General features: G+C 41.0%; 1 protein-coding gene across 10 annotated transcripts in view; it reads right to left on the bottom strand.

Moving 5' to 3' along the window:
- The window catches only part of ABI1 (abl interactor 1), a 125,501-nt gene that overhangs the window by 42,381 nt on the left and 60,939 nt on the right, over nt 1-22,181 (bottom strand). For 7 of the 10 annotated variants that reach the window (XM_054725662.1, XM_054725660.1, XM_054725667.1 and 4 more), the window contains 3 exons: nt 9,251-9,427; nt 1,296-1,310; nt 491-591 (listed from right to left, as the gene is read on the bottom strand). In XM_054725662.1, the coding sequence (XP_054581637.1) occupies nt 491-591; nt 1,296-1,310; nt 9,251-9,427 (293 nt within the window). The remainder of the gene's footprint in view (nt 1-490; nt 592-1,295; nt 1,311-9,250; nt 9,428-22,181) is intronic. The other 3 variants (XM_054725666.1, XM_054725672.1, XM_054725683.1) reach the window with 1 other exon arrangement.

Below are 22,181 nucleotides of genomic sequence, written 5' to 3'. Positions count from 1 at the left end.
TAGCACAAGCACCATTAGAAATATTCCAGGTAAAGAGCCTCTAAATCTTAGGTGGAAAGTAATAGAGGAAACAGTAAAGCTGCAGGTCACCAAGCCAAACTATACAAAACTTATTCAAAGTTCTGTAATATAAATATTGTAAATACATGTGAAAGCACCACATAGAATGAATACACTGGTCATTTCATTTGAAATAAACTCAAGTCAAATTTCTCTTTTTTTTAAGGAATTAAAAAGATAAATAAATAATGCTCATCTCTACATATACAAAATAACTTATCTAGTATAGACTTCCACAGAAGAGAATATTATAAAACAAGCAAATTCATTTTGGATTCTGCTCATGAAAATAAGCACCAAAATGAATTTGTAAAAGGTAGTGTCACACTGAGAGGGGTCCATAGCAAGAACCCATACATTTACTTAAGTCACAGAATCATCTTTTCGTTTAGTATAGAAATTTTCTTGTAAAATGTGCTTGGATTCTTACCCCAACGTTCCCCGGCCTGACATGGGAGGACTTGGTGGTTTCTGAGTAGGAGGATTTGTTCTCGACAGTGTGCCAGTTCTTGCAGGCTGGTTATTTCCATGCTATAATGCAGGAAAAGAGCTTTTATTTTTATATCAAATTGTTCTCTTGGTGTTTTGATACAAAATTATTATTATTTTTAATATCAGAATGTGAAGTAAGGATTCCCAGACAGTTTTAACAACAGACTTTGGTTCTATAGTTTAAAAAGTTAAGAAACCAACTGCACTTGGCTTTTTCTATTATTCATACCAATGTATGGCAAAATACAGGTGAAATTATTGGATTTTATATATTATTTTATTGTTAAACATGTTCACTGAGATCAAACTTATCTGCATTTAAATATTAAGTTTCCTAACATTTTTAAAAATGTGTGCATGAATTTAAATTATAGATCTCAGTGTCAATTTGCTAAAATATTCATCTGAAAAATCATCTTTATCCTAAAAATTCAGGAACAAAGTCATATATGATGTCTGGGAAACCTACTGTTTATAAAAGCAAGGCAACTATCAAAAAATAAGCAAAGCAATTCATGTTAGCAAAATTAATGTTCCTATCAGATGTCAATATATCTTTGATATATTAACACATCCAAGCTAAATGTAGCTACTTGTACTGAGTTTGAGTATATTTAATCTATATAAATCCTATGGGGGAAAAGCAGGCAGATGAAGGAAGAGTTTTCAAATTTTAGTGGCTCTGCAGCCTCTATCAATATAGAGGTAAAACTGTGTATCGAATGATAAGTAGTATCTCTTACCTTGGCTTTTAGCCACTTTACGTTGGCAAAAAAAAAGAGGGGGAAAAAGTAGAAATTAATTCTAAATGTTATACCTAATAGGACAGGTTTATGTTTACAGTTATTCAATTCATGTTAATAAGTTTTTACCCAGCCATTACTTCAAATATTTTGCAAAGAAAAAGATATCCATAAGCAGCTGGGAAATATTCATGTGTATCACGTTAAGAATATATTCATAAGGAAACTACCACTTATTTATGCCAATCTCATACAGACCCAATAATTTCTTAGTTCTGTATTTTATCCTATGAAAATATTCCAAATGAATCACAGATGATAAACTTCAATTTGAAAACAAATACCATAACACATGATATGTAAGGCTACCTTAATACATCAGTGTACAAGACCTAAGACTATACTGGATAATAAATGCATAAATATGAGTATTCATTATTTGAAAAGTAGTACAGTATAGTATTTTTAAAGTGGTAAACTGTAAATATTACAATTCAAAATAACAGGTTGCTTCAAATTCAGAAAAATGAACTAACACCTCCAAGTCTAAAAACAAAATCACTATGCAGAATAATACCTTAGCCAGATTTTAACTACGCAACAGAGTCTTGAAACCCTCTTGTTTGTAACTTGATGGATCCAAATTTGAGCAGGCCAACACCTTCTGAACCAGTTTAGCCCGAATTCAAAACTGAAGAAAAGCTGCTTTGATCTATTTTTTAACTTTATTTTTTTCACATATTTTTATTTATTTCAGAGAGGAAGAGAGACATAGAAACATCAATAATGAGAGAATCATAAATCAGCTGCCTCCTCACAAAAGCCCACAACCCAGGCATGTGCCCTGACCGGGAATTAAACTATGCATTAATAGATCGATGCTCAACCACTGAGCTACACAGGGCATGCAAAGCTGCTTTGATCTTAAAGGCTACTTCTATGAAACAATGACTAGTCTATAATAATAAAAGTGTAATATGCTAATTAGATGGGACATCCTTCTGGACGACCTTCCGGACGAAGCTGGGGCTGCGAGGGAAGCCTGGGTCCCGGGTGCCTGCCGGCGACCAGAGGGAAGCCCGGGTCCTGGGTGCCAGAGGGAAGCCAGTGCTGACAGCCAGGGGAAGGCTGGCCTACTCTTGCACAAATTTTGTGCATTGGGCATCTAGTCTATATATCAAATAATACATACACATGTATTAATATGAACACATGTACATATATGAATAATCTATAATAATAAAAGCGTGATATACTAGTTAGAATAAAAGCATGATATGCTAATTAGACCAGACAGCCGAATGACCTTCCGGACGAAGCCAGGGTGGTGAGGGCCGAAGCAAGCCACCGTGGCTGCGAGGGCCAAGCCCCTTACACAAATTTCGTGCATTGGGCCTCTCAATAATGTGTACAGTCCTAAAGCATCACTATAAGTGCAATGCCACTTAAGAACATTGTCATGTTGTAGAATCTAACTTTTTATAGATTTTAGGGGTTTTAAGTTCTTTCCATAATATGTGCTGTTCTAAATATGTATCTAACATTTTTTAGGTGATCATAAAGACAACATTAAGGATATCATCATAAAGAGGAATGTACCCTGTCTTTAGAATGATACTGCTCTTTTTTATCTGGAAACAATGTCTGGAATTCTACCTTGCCACTACATTTCATACCTGGATTTAGAAATTAAACCTGAATAACATTATATCCTTGGAGATAAGATATATTAGAAATATTTAGTTAAGTAAGCAACGATCTCTCTTTTTTTTTTTAATCCTCACCTGAGGATATTTTTTCCATTGATTTTTAGAGAGTAAAAGGGAAGGTTCGAGGGAGGGAGAGAGGGAAAGAGTAGGGGAGGGAGATAGAGAAACAATGATGTGAGAGAGACAAATTGATTGGTTGCCTCCTGCATGCACCCTGACTAGAAGCCAGGGATTGAACCTACAACCCAGCTATGTGCCCTTGACCAGGAATCAAACCCGAGACCCTTCAGTCCACAGGCCAATGCTCTAACCACTAAGCAAAACTGGCCAGAGCACAATGATCTTTTTTAAAAAATCAGAAAAGTGGAGAAATAAAGAAGCAATGAGACTATTAGTGAAAAAAATAAATATTTGTATTTGTATAACACACAAACAAAATATGAACAAAAATGCCACATAAAAGCTTCTAAGATACACTATTCTGACAGACCACTCATCCTCCTACCCCAGTCAAAAATAGCAATCTCCCTTCGAGCCACTTTCTCTTTAAGCCTTCCAATCAAGATGGCAGAGTAGATAAATGAGGTACTTGAATTCTCCCATATCCACAACAAAATTACATCTAAACTACAGAACAATCATCATTCAGACCCACCTGAAATCTAGCTGAAGGGAAGTCCTACAACTAAGTATATAAAGAAGAAACCACTTTCATGACTAGTAGGAGGGGTGAATACTCGGAATAGGCTGGTATCACAACTACATGTGGAGGTTAAAAATTGGGAGGTGCCCTGGCTGGTGTGGCTCAGTTGGTTGGGCACTGACCATGCACCAAAAAGTTGCTGGTTTAATTCCCGGTCAGGGCACATGCCCTGATGGGGGGCTCGATCCCTGGTGGGGGGCATGCATAAGGCAGCTTATTGATGTTCTGCTCTCACATCAATGTTTCTCTCCCCCTCTCTCTTCTCTCCTCTCTTCTCTCTCTTTCTCTCTCTCTTTCTTTCTCTCTCCTTTCTTCTCTCCTCTCTTCTCTCTCTCTCTCTCTCTCTCTCTCTCTCTCTCTCCCCCCTCTCTCTCTCTCTCTCTCCCTCCCTCCCTCCCTCTTTATCTCTTGAAAAACAAACGAACAAAAACCAGCAAGGACTGTGGCTGAAATGGAGGGCTACTGGAGACCCAGATGTTCCTCTTAAAAAGGAACGCACAGACTTACTTGGACTCTTAGTTCCAGCATTGGGACAGCAGTCTGAAATCCACCAGGGACATACGGAGAGGAACTGAACTGTATGGCATCAGAGCGAGAGCTGGAGGGGCACTTTCTCCCTGACAGGAGTGCACCACCCAATCACCTCCACAAGCCATACACTCAAGGGATGGACTCAGTAGACACCAAAGACCTGACGAAGTCCTGCTCTGTGGGGTGGGACCCTGCACAGCTGATACTCCACGATGGTCACAGCCAGTCCTTGCAACTGATCAACCTGGGAATAAATCCCTCCCCTTGATGTGTCAACAGCAATTAAGACTCAACGACAACAAGAGGGTATACCACAGCCCACACAAGGGGCACACCTAGAATGCCCAGCTCGGGTAAACAGGGAGGCTGTGCCACTGGACCCTACAAAACACCTGCTACATTAGACCACTCTATCAAGGCAGGGAGACACAGAAATTCTACCTAATACATAGAAAAAAACAGTGAGGCTGCAAAAAATTAGGAGACAAAGAAACATGTCCCATATGGAAGAACGGAACAAAAATTCCAGAAAAAGAACTAAACAAAATGGAGACAAGCAATCTACTAGATGCAGAGTTCCAAACACTGCTCATAAGGATGTCAAAGAACCTAGGGGAAGAGTAGATAAACTTAGAGAAAACTTCATCAGCATAAAAATGTACATGGAAATCATAGAAAAGAATCAGTCAGAAATGAAGGATACACTAATAAAAATGAAGAATAACTTACAGGAAATCAACAGTTGAATAGATGAAGTCAAGAATAAAAACAGCAATTTGGAATATAAGGAAGCAAAAAACACCCAATCAGAAGAGCAAACAAAAAAAATCCAAAAATATGAGCATAGTGTAAGGAGTCTCTGGGATAACTTCAAGCATACCAACATTCACGTCATGGGTGTGCTAAAAGGAGAAGAGAAAGAGCAAGGAATTGAAAACCTATTTGAAAAAATGACAGAAAATTTCCCTAACATGGTGAAGGAAATAGACATACAACTCCAGGAAGCACAGAGAATCCCAAACAAGATGAACCCAAAGAGACTTACTCCAAGACTCATCATAATTAAAATGCAAAAGGTTAAAAACAAAGAGAATTTTAAAAGTATCAAGAGCCCTGGCCAGTGTTACTCAGTGGTTAGAGCCTTGCCCCACACACGGAAAGGTTGTGGGTTTGATTCCCAGTCAAGGGCATGTACCTGGGTTGCAGGTTCAATCCCTGGCCCTGATTTGGGTGTGTGTGGGAGGCAACCAATCAATGTGTCTCTCTCACATCGATGTTTTTCTCTCCTTCTCCCTCTCTCCCTTCCACTCTCTTTAAAAAAAAAAAAAAAAATCAGTGAAAAATAGCCTCAGATGAGGATTAACAAAAACAAAAAAAAAACAAACAAAAAAAGCAGCAAGAGAGCCCTAGCTGGTATGCTCAGTAGTTAGAGCACTGGCCCATACACTGGCCCATACCATCAATTCCCATTCAAAGGCCTGTACCTGGGTGGCAGTAATTGGATTTCAGGTTTGATCCCCAACCCAGGTCGGGACATGTGCAGGAAGCAACCAATCAATGTGTCTCTCTCACATTAATGTTTTTTCCTCACACTCTTTCCCCCTCCCTCTCTTCCACTCTTTCTAAATAAAAATCAATGGAAAAAATATCCTTTGGTGAGGATTAACAACAAAAAGCAGCAAGAGAAAAGCAGTTAGTTACCAACAAGGGAGATCCCAAAAGACTGTCAGCTGATTTCCCAACAGAAACTACAGGCCAGAAGGTATTGGCAAAATATATTCAAAGTAATGAAAAACAAGGACCTACAACCAAGATTGCTCTACCCAGCAAAGGTATCAATTAGAATGGAAGGACAGATAAAGAGCTGTCCAGACAAGACAAAGCTAAAGGGGTTCATCACCTCCAAACAAGTATTACATGAAATGTTAGAGGGTCTTATTTAAGAAGAAGTGGGGGAAAATATTAAAAATATGAACAAAAAAAATGAGAACAAATACATATCTATCAACAATTTAATCTAAAAACTAAATTAAACAAACAAGTAGAACAGACTCAGAAAACATTTTAAGGGTTGCCAGACAGGAGGGTTGGGGGGATGGGTGAAAAAGGTGAAGGAATTAAGAAGTACAAATTGGTAGTAACAATTAGTCATGGGGATGTAAAGTAGAGCATAAGAAATACAGTCAATAATAATCTAGTAACTACACAGGGTGTCAGATGAGTATGACATGTACCTGGATGATCACTTAGTGAGTTATATAATCACTAGAGGCCCAGTGCATGATTGAATCATGCACGTGTAGGGTCCCCTACATGCTTTCGCTTTTCGTGGTGGAACTGGGTGCCTGTCCGCTGGTGCACCAGGCCTTTCAGATTCAGAAGCCTCCGGCTCGGCGGAGGCTTCTGAAAGGCCTGGTGCCGGAGCAGACAGGCACCCAGCTCCCCCACTTTTGATGGTCCGCGGCTGCTGAGGGGGGCTACCCTGCTGTTGAGAGGTGCAGGGGATGGGACTCCCGCCCCCTGCGCCTCTCAACGGCCGCTGAGGGGGGCTGCTGCGGACACCTGGCTACCCTGCCGTTGAGAGGCGCAGCTGGGTGTCCGCGGCAGACCCCCTCAGCGGCCACGGATCTGGCCGTTGAGAGGCACAGGGGCGGGAGTCCCGTCCCCTGCGCCTCTCAACAGCAGGGTAGCCCCCCCCTCAGTGGCAGCGGATCCGTGCCTCTCAATGGCCAGATAGGCCACCCCGAGTCCCACCCCCCAGCCTCTCCCCGCCCAATCGTGGGCATAGCGGAGTGATGGTAATTTACATGTTACTCTATTATTAGATAGGATTGAGATGTATACCTAAAACTAATATTATGTGGTATGTCAACTGTAATTTAAAAAGAAAAAACTACATTTTTAAAAAGTCTGCTTAACAGTATGAATATGCTTAATGCCATAGAACTGTAAACTTCATGTGATCATATTTTACCATAATTTTTTTAAAGTTTTAAAAACCCTGAGTCTAAAATACCTATATTACAAAAAAGTAGACTGCCAAAACTCACATCAGTATACTTTCAGTATAGATCATGCTGTGTTTACACTACCCATTTATACATATATGATGAAACAGTTGAATATTCTCACCCATTCCTTGTAAAATGTGGTTTCATTTTATACTCTGCTAAGTACTGTGTATTAAACCATTATTATTGAAGGAACAATAGAAGGTATTAACTTCTAAGATGGTGACAAAATTTTATTCATGAGTGTATATTGCATTGGTATGAAGAAAAATCAAGATTGGGCCAAAGCGGAACAAGTGAGTGAATAAGTGAGTGTGTGTGTGTGTGTGTGTGTGTGTGCACGTGCACATATACATGTGTAAGAAATATATAATTTTTAATCCAAAGAAAAGTTAAATAATAATACAAAAAAGTTCTTCCAGCCTCTCAAAATCCAAATCCTATAGATCAATCTAGTCTAAAATATCTTAAAATATCTTAAAAATCTAGTCTACAATAATTGAATTTAAGCCAGCTGGTGTGGGTCAGTGGTTGAGCATTGATCCATGCACCAAGAGGTTACTGGTTAGATTCTCAGTCAGAGCACTTGCCTGGGTTGTGGGCTCAATCCCCGGTGAAGGACATGTAGAAGGCAACCAACTGATGTTCTCTCTCATCAATGTTTCTATCTTTCTCTCCCTCTCCCTTACTCTCTGAAATCAGTAAAAATATATTTTAAAAAAAGAGAAAGTAAGCACTAGCTGGTTTGGCTCAGTGGATAGAGCATCGACCTGCAGACTAAAAGGTCCCAGGTTCAATTCCAGTCAAGGACACATGGCCGGATTGCACGCTCGATCTCTAGTACAGGGGTACAGAAGGCAGCCAATCAATGATTCTCTCTCATCATTAATGTTTCTATCTCTCTCTCTCTCTTCTTTCCCTCTCTCCCCCTTCCTCTCTAAAATAAATAAAAAAAATTTTTTAACAAAAGAGAAAGCAAGATATGGCATTCAAAACACAAATCTATAATAATAAAAGGCTAATATGGAAATGGTTATCACACCCTCACGCCGTAACAACTGATCAGCAGAAGGCTGCGTACCGGCCGAGGATGTGACTGACGCTGCGTCCCCACCCGGTGCCGGCCGGAGACGTGATGCGCCGGCGGGGCTTGACGGGGATGCAGCTGGCTGGGTCTGGGTCTCACCCAATGGGGGTGGGGCCAGCCGGTTCTGGGTCTCACGTGATTTCAAGGAGCGGGTGGGCAGGACTTGACTCTGGGTCCCACTGCATGCCCCAGACTCTGACAGGAGGGAGGAGGGAGCCAGATACCCACAACCAGGACCCACACAGCAGGGCAGTGGCGGTTAGAGGCGATCAGGCCAGCAGAGGAGAGCAGTTAGGGGCAATCAGGCCGGCAGGGGAGGGCAGTTAGGGGTGATCAGGCCAGCAGGGGAAGGCAGTTAGGGGCGATCAGGCCAGCAGGGGAGCAGTTAGGGGCAATCAGGCCAGCAGGCAGAGGTGGTTAGGGGCGATCAGGCAGGCAGACATGTGAGCAGTTAGGAGCCAGCAGTCCCGGATTGTGAGAGGGATGTCCAATTGCCGATTTTTGACAACAAATTTGAATTTTTGTCAAACCGGCAGTTGGACATCCCCTGAGGGGTCCCAGATTGGAAAGGGTGCAGGCCGGGCTGAGGGACCGACCCCCCCCCAACACCGTGCATGAATTTCATACACCAGGCCTCTAGTTATAATATTAGTCTAGGATTAAATAGCTCAATTAATGAATAGCCACTTCAAGTTTTAACAGCTTCTTGAATATAGCCTATTCCAAAATTATGCCCCAATTTGGAATAATACATAGCTAATATTAAATAAGTGTTTGATGAAAATTGTAATGCTAGTTACTAGCTAAGAAAATCTATTAATTCTCCAAGAAAATAATCTTTATCAGCATTTTGCTATCCAAAATATTTACTGGATAAATAAGTTATTTTAAGTTAATGCAATAAAAATGCTTACCTTGACACCATGGCCCACATCATCCAGAACTGTATAGTCAATAGGTTTCCGAATATACCTTACAGGGCGCTCCATATTTGCAGGTGCTATTATTTTGTGAGTTCTTGATGTATTCTTATTTGTTGTCAAAATACCAATCTCCCTTCGAGCCACTTTCTCTTTATGAATGTCCACCGTCTGTATTTTAAAATAAACAATGCAAGAGAATATTACTAGGCATAGTATAGTAAATAATAAATATGATGGCCATATATCTTGGATCATAAACAGGTTGGACCCTACAACTGTATCACATCTATTTTCCAGTGAATACTATATCTTTCCCTTCAAAATTAAGCAAATTAATATCCTCAAGGCTCAAAACAGGGAATTTAATGGCTTTGATTCCGAAGCAATTTTCTCTCCTAAAGATTTGGTGTTTGTGTGAAAGGACTAGAGTCATACTCAAAGTAGCTACCACTTTATGTAGTAAGGATGCAGAAAAATAAGTAAATCAATAATTAGAACACAATGAGATAAGTGCAGTAGTGACACATGCAATTTATTATCAATTATAGGTGTTCAACCCTGGCAGGTGTGGGTCCGTGGTTAGAGTCTCAGCCAGCACAGCAAAGGGTAGCAGGATTGATTCCTAGTCAAGAGTATGTACCTGAGTTTCAGGTTCGCTCCCCACCCCCAGGTCTGGCACATGTGGGAGGCAACCAATAAATGTGTCTCTCTCACATCAATGTTTCCTTCTCTTTCTCCCCTTCCCTCCCTCTCTCTGAAAAGCAATGGAAAAAAATAATATCCTCAGGTGAGAATTAACAAAAGAAAAAAATTAAAGGTGTTCAGAGCAAGGTACCAAACTAGGTTGAGATGGGTTCACTTAAAGGCTTTATAGAGGAGGTAGGTTTTTCAGGACGAATAGGCAAATATGGAAATTATTTAAGGCAGAAAGAACTGCATGTTGCAGACAACAGTAAAAGAGAAACATAAGAGCAGATGTCACAGCCTAGCTAATACTGGCTTTTAAGGCCTTAAAATTGCTTTTAAATTTACTTGTCAACACTTAAAAACGGGATAGTAGTTAGCATAAGAAAAATTACACAACTGCTCAACAACTTAAACTTTGTTCTAATAGTAATGGGAAACCAATAACAAATTTAAATTGAGTAACATCATCAGCTCTGCATTTTAAAAGATCCCTCTGGCACAGGTACTGATTACAGACAGAACAAGACTACTGACTAGTGAGACCAGTTAGGCAATTACGGTAATCTAGGTGAGGAAAAGCAAGGACACGAACTGAACTGAAAAAAAAGGGGTGGGGATATGGTTAGGAAACCCCCCCCCCAAGTTTAATATTAATGTTCATTTAAGATTTCATTTCACCATAATTTTTAAGATATATTTCTTTTATTTATTTCCTTCTTTTTAAGTTGATTTCAGAGAGGAAGGGAGAGGGAGAGATAGAAACATCAATAATGAGAGAGAATCATTGATCAGCTGCCTCCTGCACGCCCCCCACTGGGGACCAAGCCTGCAACCAAGGCTTTGAACCGGAATTGAACCTGGGACTCTTCACTCCACAGGCCTACACTCTATCCATTGAGCAAAACAGGTCAGTGTGCCCTGCCAGCACAGCCAAGGGTTCGGCGAGCCTGAGGGAGGGCCGGCGAAGGATGAAGAAAAGACTACACAAAGAGAGTAAGCTGGGTCTAGGTGGATCTTCTGTGCCTGGCTGAGACCACAGAACAGATCCAGACTGCAAGCGATACTTTATTTTATAGTCAGAGGTAAACAAGGTAATTTACACTGTTCTGGTAAGTTTCACTTGTTTTGGCAGCACTTGCTGTACCTCCCACAGCCCATTAGCTACCCAGGAAGGATCTAGGAAGCATCACAAGATCAAGCTTAATTATGCTAAGAGGGCTGTGCCCTCTAAGCTGGGACTTGTTTTTGGCTTTGCCAACAGGTCAGTCCAAGGCTTATCCCTATAACCGCTCCCTACAGGTTTGGGCTTCACCATAATTTTTAAAGCGGAATGGGAAAGAACCTCTATCAAAAACATTTTCATAACTCCAAAATAGGGTTCACGGAGACAACTCTCCTTGGGTGACCAGCCACTTTTGCACATCTTACAAGAAAAGACACTTGATTCCCTTTGTTCTGGATATACTATATAATAAAGAGCTAATATGCAAATGGTCCTCACACCCTCACGGCTCAGACACTCACCACCATGGTCCCGGGCACCAGTGGCCATGCCTGCGGACTGGGAGAGAGACAAGCCACACACCCTGCCATCCTGGGTGCCAGCAGCTGCGCCTGTGGCCTGGGAAAGGGACAAGCCGCCCGCCCCATGGTCCTGGGCACCTGCAGCTGTGGCCCGGGTCAAGCCGCCTGCCCACAGTACCCTGCAGCTGTGGCTGGCCCGGGCAAAGCCAGTCTGGGTCCTGAGTGCCTGTGGCCAGCCAGAGGGAGGGAAGCCCGAGTCCCGGGTGCCTGCGACCAGCCAGAGGAGGGAATCCTGGGTCCTGAGTGGGGGGCGAAGGAGAGGCGGTTGGGGTGATCAGGCCAGCAGGGGAGCAGTTAAGGGCGATCAGGCCAGTAGGCGAGCAGTTAGGGGCAATCAGGCAGGCAGGTAGAGGGGTTAAGGGTGATCAGGCAGGCAGGCAGGTAGGCGAGCGGTTAGGAGTCAGCAGTCCCAGATTGCGAGAGACAGTCTGATATCCCCTGAGGGGTCCCGGATTGGAGAGGGTGCAGGCCGGGCTGAGGTACACCCCGCCCCCCGTGCACAAATTTCGTGAACCGGGACTCTAGACTATGTATATAAAAGCCTAATATGCAAAGTGTCCCCCCAGGAGTTCAACCGACCGGGAGTTCGATTGCTTGCTATGACATGCGCTGACCATCAGGGGGCGAGCGGCACCGAAGGAAGGCCCCAGCCGGCAGCCCACAGCTGGGGAAGGGGAGGCCCTGGCCAGCAGCCCACAACCGAGGAAGGAGGCCCCAGCCAGTGGCTGGCAGCATCTAGGGACCCTACCCGTGCCTATACCTGTGCATGAATTTCGTGCACTGGGCCTGTAGTTTATATAGTAAATAGCCTTAGAAGATAACAGTGTCTACATACACACAGCAAAGGTAAGGAAGGCTTATTGCCCATTATAAAATATCTGGTCCCCTAAGCTGAGAGTTCCTTTGTTTTAATACGCCCAATTCAGAGGGCAGGCATCACTTAGCTGTCTTTGCAGAATCCTATGAAAACTGGGGCTGGTTATCTGGCACCAATGTTGACATTCTGGCTAATGCTGCTGCCATGAACAATGACATCCTTTTTGTAATCCAAGAGTTTCGTGTCCTTTAATAGTGTCCATGATACAGTGGTAGGCTAACTGGTTAGCTTGCATGAAGAGTGAAATCTCAAACCCTTCACAAGTTTTGATAATTTTGGCAATGACAATGGAATCTGACAGGAAAAATCATTTTTGAAATAAAATGAGAAGCTAGTTAATAGGAATTGAGAGAAGTCCATGGGAATTGTGAGTCAACATGTTGACCAAATTTGTATGGTCAACCAAGCAATGAATGGTCTTCTACTTTACTGCCTATTAATGAGGCTGGATTGAGGAGGCAGTTTCAGGCTAAGGACCAGTAAGTAGTAGGTTCAAAGAGAGTAGCCTCACTTACTTCAATCCTCTACCAAGTTGACAATCAGCCTCAGCAGGTCGGCCCTGTGAACAACTAGTACTAAGACTGGTTTGTTGGGAGAGAAAAGTAAACATATAGGTTCTATCCCCTATAGAAAAAGGTATCTACTGTATTTTTCCATGTATAACATGCCACATGTATAAGACACCCTCCAATTTTCCAACCCAAAATTAAGAAATCAAAATTTTAAACATTTTGCTGGTTTCCCTCTTAAGGCCTTCTTCTTTTTTTGGCTTCTCAAGTAGTTGTTCTTCCTGTTTTCTCCACTGTCTGATCATACACTCAGTGGGAGGAGGTCCAAATTGTCTCTCAGCAGCTCTATTTCCATATTCTTTTGCATAGCTGATTACATTCATTTTGAATTTTGCAGAGTAAGACAATCGCTTACTGGTATTTATCTTTTTATTTTTTGACATCTTTATGGGCTCAGAACGCTCCAGTCCCTGCTGCATCTGCGCACTCGCCACCTCCACCTCCAATTATGGCATCAGCTGTCATTAGTAACAATAAGACTTGTGACTGGAGGAAACCTGTTTGACAAGGTATGGGCAGCTACACACCCATGGGGCTCCCTCCTTGGCTGACTTCCATGTATAAGACACCCCTCGAATTCAGTCTAATGATTTTAGAAAAAAATTTTTCTTATACACGGAAAAATACGGTACATTGGCTGTGAAAGGAGGAAATTGCAGCCACTATGATCAGAATAAGAATGGACCTTGAGGGCATTAAGCTAAGCGAAGTCAAACAAAGAAAGACAAATACTGTATGATGCCACTTATATGTAGAATCTAAAAAACAAACGAATAAGAACAAAAATAAGCTCATAAATAGAACAGGTTGGTGGTTGCAAGAAGGGAGGGTTAAGGGGTCAAAAGGCACAAACTTCTAGTTATAAAATAAATGTCTATATTGCATATTTGAACATTGCTAAGAGAGTAAATTTTAAGAGTTCTCATCACAAGAAAAAAATTTTATAATTATGAATGGGGACAGATGTTGACTAGACTTACTGTGGTGATCACTTCACAATATATACAAATATTGGATCACTAGAGGCCCGGTGCACGAAATTCATGCAAGGGGCTCAGCCTCCGCCCGCCGTCGCATTCTGGGGGCCTCTGTTGCCTCTTCCTTGCCTCCTGCCCGCCGTCACAGCCTGGAGGCCTCTACCACCTCTGCCTTGGCCCCCACTACCCCAGCTTCGACTGGAAGGTCGTCTGGAAGGACGTCCAGTCTAATTAGCATATTATGCTTTTATTATTATAGATTATGTTGTATACCTGAAACTAACATAGTGTTATGTCTATTATTCTACCTCTATTTTTTAAAAAAGAAAATATATACAAAATAGAAATGTTTCCTTCTCCTTCCAACACTTTAATCCCAGTTAATTTACTATCATTGCTCAACTTAGCTACTACAATAGCATTCTAAGTAATCATTTGCATCCAATCTAGCCTCTTTCCAATCTGTTCTCCTTGGTAGAAGCATAGTGAACTTTATAAAAACAGTTTGCAAAGATATATGCACCCCTGTGTTCATTGCAGCATTATTCATGTGGCCAAGACATGGAAACAACCAAAATTTCCTTCAATAGATGAGTAGATAAACAAGATGTGGTACATATATATAATGGAATACTACCCAGCCATAAGAAAAGGAAAAATACTGCCACTGGTGAGAACATGGATAGATCCTGAAAATATAATTCTAAGCAAAATAAATCTGACAGAAAAAGTTAAGAACCATGTGATTTCATTCATATGTGGGATATAAAACTGAAAACAACAAATGAACAAACAAGAAAAGCAAACAAAATCTCATAGACACAAAAAACAGTGGTTACCAGAAGGAAAGGGGGTGAGGGAGTAGTAAAGGGTGAAGGAGATCAAATATATAGTGACGAAATAAGGTTTGACTTTTGAGTGGTGGGCAGATAATGTAATATACAAATGAAGTATCATGGATTTGTACACTTGAACCCTATATAATCTTATTAACCAATGTTACCCCAATACATTTAAAAAAAAAAAACAGCACAGTAAACGAGAAAACAAAATGAAAAAATTTAAAGATATTTTACTTGCTTAAAACCTATTAAAAGAACATCCCACATGGTTCCTGTCTTCATGGGAAAAACAAATTCAAAATGGCTCAAGTTTGTGCCATATTTTTCTCATACATCATTGTGTCCAAAATTCTCCTTAAAGTCATCTGTGTTCAGCCTTCCTACTTACTTCAAACATTGTAGAACTATTCCGGACACTATTTCAAATTACTTGACTGGGTAGAAGGGTGGAAGGATAGAGAAAAGAGAGAGAGAGAGAGAGAGAGAGAGAGACTGAGACTGACTCATGGATATACACAACAGCGTGATGATTGCCAGAGGGAGGTGAGGGAGAGGAGTAGAGGGTATATGGGGTATAAATGGTGATGGACAGAGACTTGACTTGGGGTGGTGAACACTCAATACATTGTATAGATGATGTGTTGTAGAATTGTGCACCTGAAACCCAGATAGTTTTGTTATCCAGTGTCACACAAATAAACTGAATAAAAAGGACCCTGGCCAGTGTTGGCTCAGTTGGTTGAGCGTTGTCCCATGCACCAAGAGGTCACTGGTTCAATTTCCAGTCAGGGCACATGCCCAGATTGCTGGCTGTGGACTCTATCCTCAGTAGGAGGCAGATCGATGTTTCTCTCTTGCATCAATGTTTCTTTCTCTCCCTTCCTCTCTCTAAAATCAATAAAACACATTTTAAAAAAGAAAAAGAAAAAAATTACTTGAAAAATTTACCCAAGTCTACACCCTCTGTGGTCTCCCAATTAGGAATCAATCAATCATGAAAGCCCAAATCACAATCCATCCGGCAATGCACAACCCTCCATATGGCAGAGCGAGTGAATAAAGTAGGTAGGAGGAGGGGAACAGGATTGGAACATTTATATAACAACAGCATGCATACAAACTTTGTTCACCAAGACAAAGTTAGCTTTTTCAGGAAGGTAATTCCTTCACATACTTGAATTCCCTTACTTTGACACTTTTGCTTCACCTATAGATAGCAAAAGAAGCAGATTAATATAAAGAAAATTTATTTTCAATTGTAATATACTGGAGATAAAATTTAAGAGTTACCCTAGTTGAGAGGGACTAGAAAGCCCAGGTGATCATCCTGTAGCAATCCCTGGACCTATGAAGCATAGCAGAAAACCACTGGTGTAAAAAACAACACACAAACATGAAATCAGAAAATCTAGGCTCTTTGACTTACTAGTTGTGAAATTTTATACAAGTTTTTAAATTCACTAAGATTCCATTTTGCTTATATAACATGGGGATAGGGTACTATTAGAATCGATACTATTGCTTAATACGAATATACTAAAAAAATTAACCAAGTATGAATCTTATTTCAAACTATCCAATCTCAAACCGGCAATTAAGGTAAAGTATTTCTCAATATTAATACAAAAACATAGACATATCACATTGTGTATTAGAAATATATGAATGTGGAATCTGGAGGATATTATATTAAGTGAACTAAGCCAGACACAGAAAGAAAACATACACCGCATGACCTCACTCATATGTGAAATCTAAAAAAGTAGAAAACACAGAAGGAGAGTAAAAGGTGGTTACCAGGGGTGCAGAGATGGGAGAAATGGAAAGAAGTTCAAACACACAGAAGCAGAGGAGAAGGTGGTTACCAGAGTTGGGCAAAGGCTACAAAGTTGCAGTTACGTAGGATGAGTAAGTCTAGAGATCTAATGTACAGCATGATGACCAGTATTTAATACAGCAAATTTGCTGAAAGAGTAGATTTCAGGTGGTCTCATCACCACAAAGTTAACTATATAAAAAGATATGTTAATTAGATTTACTGTAGTTATTTCACTATGTAATTGTATATTAAATCATGATAGTGTACATCTTAAGTATTATACAATTTTTATTTTTAAAAATAAATTTTTTAAAAATGATGTGAATTATGTTTATATCTCCAGTTTTGCCACTACCAATAATAGCATTTTGGAGGTCTCCTCAGAGGCAATCTACTGAGCATTAAGGTTCTAGAACAGGCGTCCTCAAACTACGGCCCGCGGGCCACATGCGGGTGTTTTTGCCGTTTTGTTTTTTTACTTCAAAATAAGATATGTGCAGTGTGCACAGGAATTTGTTCATAGTTTTTTTTTAAACTATAGTCCGGCCCTCCAACGGTCTGAGGGACAGTGAACTGGCCCCCTGTTTAAAAAGTTTGAGGACCCCTGTTCTAGAACCTTGAAACTCAATAATTCTAAGGTAAGACAAACTAAAGAAAAGATGGAAACCCAAAGGCAAAATCTGATCAATGAAGATCATGCTTGCTGACTCAGCAGCAACTAAAGGAGACGTGATAAAGTCAAAAGAGAATGTATATGAGATAGACCTGGAAGTAATGGATAAAATGAACATATTTAGGGGGAAATCACCTTTTATGCCTGGGTATATTCCTAAAGACCTTATACATAATTCAAAGCTCACAAAATCCAAAAACTATGCTTAATATAATAGGACAGTGTTTCTGTTTAGAGCCCAAACATCAAATGACAATAAAATGAAATTCTTCCCCCATTTAATAATAAATAAGGGAAGAAATTTGAAAACAATGAAATGGGAATCTGAAAGATTAGCCTAAATAAAAAATCATAGGGCTTTCATAGCCAGGTACAACATACCGCTACCTACTCACGACCATACCTCTCTCTCATTGCCCCACTCCCATCCAATGTAGTATTACTGGTGCCAAGTCTTCCCAAACTGACCTACAATGTTTCCCAATAAAAATTTCAACAGGTTTTTTCATAGTTTCAAAATATACATGGAAAAGCGAAGGGGAAAGAATGACCTAGACATGGATAAAAAGAAATCAGAAATAGGGTTAGGGGGTCATACCCATTTACATTTATTATAAAGCCATAGTAAGTAAGACAGTGGGGTTCTTACAGAGGATTAAATAAATGGGCCAATTCAACAAAAGAGAGAACTCAGAAATAAACTTGATTATCTTACAGAGAGGGCACAGTGGGAAAGAATACATTATTCAAATAGGGTGACTAGTTTGCCACCCTGAAAATGGATCCCTACCTCACACTATACAAAGGAGAAAGACAATTTCAGATCCATTAAACGAAAATGCAAGCAAGTGACATATTTATAATTGAAATATTATATATTAATGAAAATAAATTAACTACTATGAATGAACTATATATGAAACATAGATAAACCTTACATAATGCTGAATGGAGGGGGAAAAGCAAGCCATTTTCTAGTTAACTTTGGTTTTAGATTCACAGATGTTTGTTTTACTATTACAAATTTTATAGCATATACTTATTCTTTTGAATATATTAACTATAATTTTTCAAAGGTGTTTAATTGCATACAAAGTACAAACAGAGTAAAAATGATTAATATTTATAGAGTAACATTAAAAGACTCTAAAAAGAAACCTCTATTCTATTAGCCAGCCATATTTGGCGTGCCTTAAAAAAGGAAGAAGGGGGCAGAGAAAAATTCAAGCAGAGGGAACAGCATAAGCAAAGTCAAAAAGGCATGAAAATACAACACCAGATGAGAGATTAGAGAAAATTTAAAATAGCATGAATAAAAAGAAGCTGAGCTACTCTTAAAAGAGTTATTAAAAAAGGTCCAACCAAGATGATGGCATAGGTAAACACAGTACTCACTGCCTCCCACAACCACATTAAAATTACAACTAAAACACAGAACTATCCTTCAGAACTGACTGAAATCTAGCTGAATGGAAGTCCTACAACTAGAGAATTAAGGAAAAAAGCACATTGAGACTGGCAGAAGGGGTGGAGGTGAGTAACGGACTGGTCCTACACCCACATGTGGCATTTTTTTAAATCAGGGGGGATATCTTGGCTGCAGAGGTCTCCTGTGAGGAGCAAGGGGTCCCAGCCCAAACCAGACCCCTCAACCCAGGATTCCAATGCTGTGAAGAGAAGTCCCTATAACTTCAGACTATATAAACCAAAAGGGATTATGTCTGAGTGACACAGAGGCTGCTGGAGACCAGGCAGTTCCTCTTAAAGGGCTGGTTCACGAACTTGACTCAGACTTGCTCCCTCTGAGCTCAAGCACTGGGGCAGCTGCTTGGGGGGATCCAGGGACAAACAGGGAGCAATTGAATTGTTTGGCATGGGGCAAGAACGTGGGGACAACTTTCTCCCAGGCAGGGGTGCCCGCAGGGGTCATTGTTCCTATGCTGAGACCTCCCTCGTTTCAGAGGTAACTGGCAGGCGCCAAATTAGAGTCTCCATCAACCTAGCTCACACTGTTTGCTCCACCCTGGTGACTCCCTGAGACAACCACCCAACTTGCAGCCCCACCCAAGCTGTTTGCAGCGGCTTTTCCATATGAACGGTCTGTCTGGCTCAGGCTTCAGACTTTCCTAAAATCTCTCAAACAAGCAGAATTTGGCTTCAGCCTGCCCCATCTCTCTCCATAAGAGGCCCCAGGCTTAGCACCAGCAGCAGCCTGCCTAGATTCACAGCTTGGTCTCTCCTGGGCCCTTTCAAACCCAACACAAGTAGCAGCCATTTGCAGATCACTCTGTAGCTCCTGCCAGGTGGCCTCAGGCAGTGCACAGGCAGTGGCTAACTTTGCATCTCCCTGGAGGCCCCAGAGCCAGTGCATCCAGTGGACAGCTTCAGACCACACCAATTACAATTATACACATCCATGAGCAACACACTCAATGGACAGACTAAATGAGTACCAAAGCCTCCCTGAAGCAAGTCCTGCTCCATAGGGGTGAGGTCTCTTGCAAGCAGCTCTTCCACTGTAGTCCCAGCTGGTCCTCACAGCCAATTGGCCTGGAGGTCATTTCCTACTAGTGACACCAACAGCAATCAAGACTCAACTACAACAGGACAGTGCACACAGATCACACAGGGACGCACCTAGAGTGCCTAGCTTAAGTGACTAGGGAGACTGAGCCTCTAAACCCTACAGGACACCTACTACACAAGGCACTCTACCAATACCAGGAGACACAGCAACTCTACCTAATACAAAGAAACAAACACAGGGAAGCAGCTAAAATGAGAAGGCAAAGAAACATGCCACAAATGAAAAAATAGAAGAAATCTCCAGGAAAACAACTAAATAAAATGGAAGCAAGCACACTACTAGATACAGAGTTCAAAACAATGGTTATAAAGATCCTCAAGGATCTTAATGAGAGCTACAAAGGACTTCGTGAGAATTTAAGGATCTTAGTGAGAACATCAAAGACGTGAAAAAAAGATCAATCAGAAATTAATATACACTAACTGAAATCTATCTATCTATCTATCTATATAAGCCTAAGTGACCGTTCGACCGGTAACTATGACACGCACTGACCACCAGGGGGCAGACGTTCAACGCACAGGCATGGAAACATGAAACAGACTGATGAATCTCAGAGAGAAGGGGGGAGGGCAGGAAGAGATTAACCAAAGATTTTGTATGCATACTAGAGGCCTGGTGCATGGATTTGTGCACTGGTGGGGTCCCTCAGCCGGGCCTGCAGGGATTGGGCTGAAACTGGCAGTCCAACATCCCCCAAGGGGTCCCAGATTGTGCGAGGGTGCAGGCCAGGCCGAGGGACTCCACCAGTGCACGCATCTGTGCACTGGGCCTCTAGTAAATAATAATTTACAGGGATTCAACAGTAGAGTAGAGGATTTTAAGAATCAAATCAAAGATTTGGAATATGAAGAAGCAGAAAACACCCAGTCAAAAGAGCAAAAAGAAAAAAATAATCCAAAAATATGGAGATAGTATAAGGAGCCTCTGGGACAACGTCAACTGGCGCATGATGGAGGTGCCAGAAGAAGAGACAGAGCAAGATATTGAAAACCTATTTGAAGAAACAATGACAGAAAACTTCCGCTACCAGGTAAAAGAAATAGACTTAAGTCCCGGGATCACAGAGTCCCAAACAAGAGGAACCCAAAAAGGCCCACACCAAGACACATCATAATTAAAATGCCAAAGGTTAAGGACAAAAGAGAAAATCTTAAAAGCAGCAAGAAAAAAAAAATCAGTTAGTTACCTACAAGGGAGTACCCATACGTCTGTGAGCTGATTTCTCAACAGAAACTTTGCAGAAGGGAGTGGCAAGAAATATTCAAAGTAATAAATAGCAAGGACCTACAACCAAGATTACTCTTCTCAGCAAAGCTATCATTTAGAATTGAAGGTCAGTTAAAGAGCTTCACAGACAAGAAAAAAGCTAAAGGAGTTCATCACCACCAAACCAGTATTACATGAAATGTTGAAGGGTGTTCTTTAAGAAGAAGGGGGGGGGGGGGGGCACGGCGATAAAAAATATGAATAAAATGGCAATAAATATGTATCTATCAACAACTGAATTTAAAAATAAACAAACTAGGAACCTAATGAACAAAATAAACTGTTGAATAAAATAGAACCAGCCATAGCTGGTTTGGCCCAACGGACAGTGTCGACCTGTGGATTGAAGGGTCCCGGGTTCAATTCCGGTCAAGGACACATGCCCAGGTTGCAGGCTCGATCCCCAGTGGGGGATATGCCGGAGGCAGGTGATCAATGATTCTCTCTCTCATCAATGATATTTCTCTCTCTCTCTCTCTCCCTCTCCCTTCCTCTCTGAAATCAATAAAAATATTTTTATAAAATAAAATAGAATCAGAGGCATGGAAACATGGAACAGAGTAATAAATCTTGGGGAGAGGGTGAGGGAGTAAACAAAGAACTTACATGCATATATGCATTACCTACGGACACAGACAACAGGGTGGTGAGTCCTGGGGAGGGGCGGGAACCGGGTGGAGGGAGACAATAAGGGTGGGGGGAAGGGGGACATCTGTAATACTCTGAACAATTAAGATTTTTTTAAAGAAGTTACTAAAGACAACCCTGGCCAGAAAGCAACCAATGAATGCATAAATAGGTGAAGCAACAAAATGATCTCTCTCTCTCTCTCTCTCTCTCTCTCTCTCTCTCTCTCTCTCAAAGAAAGACTAAGGAAATTGAAAACCAATCTCACAATTTCTTTTTAAGGACCAAGCAGCCATTTACAATATGAAATTAGAAACTGAATAAGGTTCTAAAGGAATAATTAAAATATTCCAAGTTATTCCATTTAGAAAGAAATGTATGTTTTTTAAAACAAATGTTAAAATTGCCGAA

Source organism: Eptesicus fuscus, chromosome 2 (assembly GCF_027574615.1).
Source record: "Eptesicus fuscus isolate TK198812 chromosome 2, DD_ASM_mEF_20220401, whole genome shotgun sequence".
NCBI lineage: Eukaryota > Metazoa > Chordata > Mammalia > Chiroptera > Vespertilionidae > Eptesicus > Eptesicus fuscus.
This window is presented reverse-complemented; position numbering and strand designations above follow the sequence as displayed.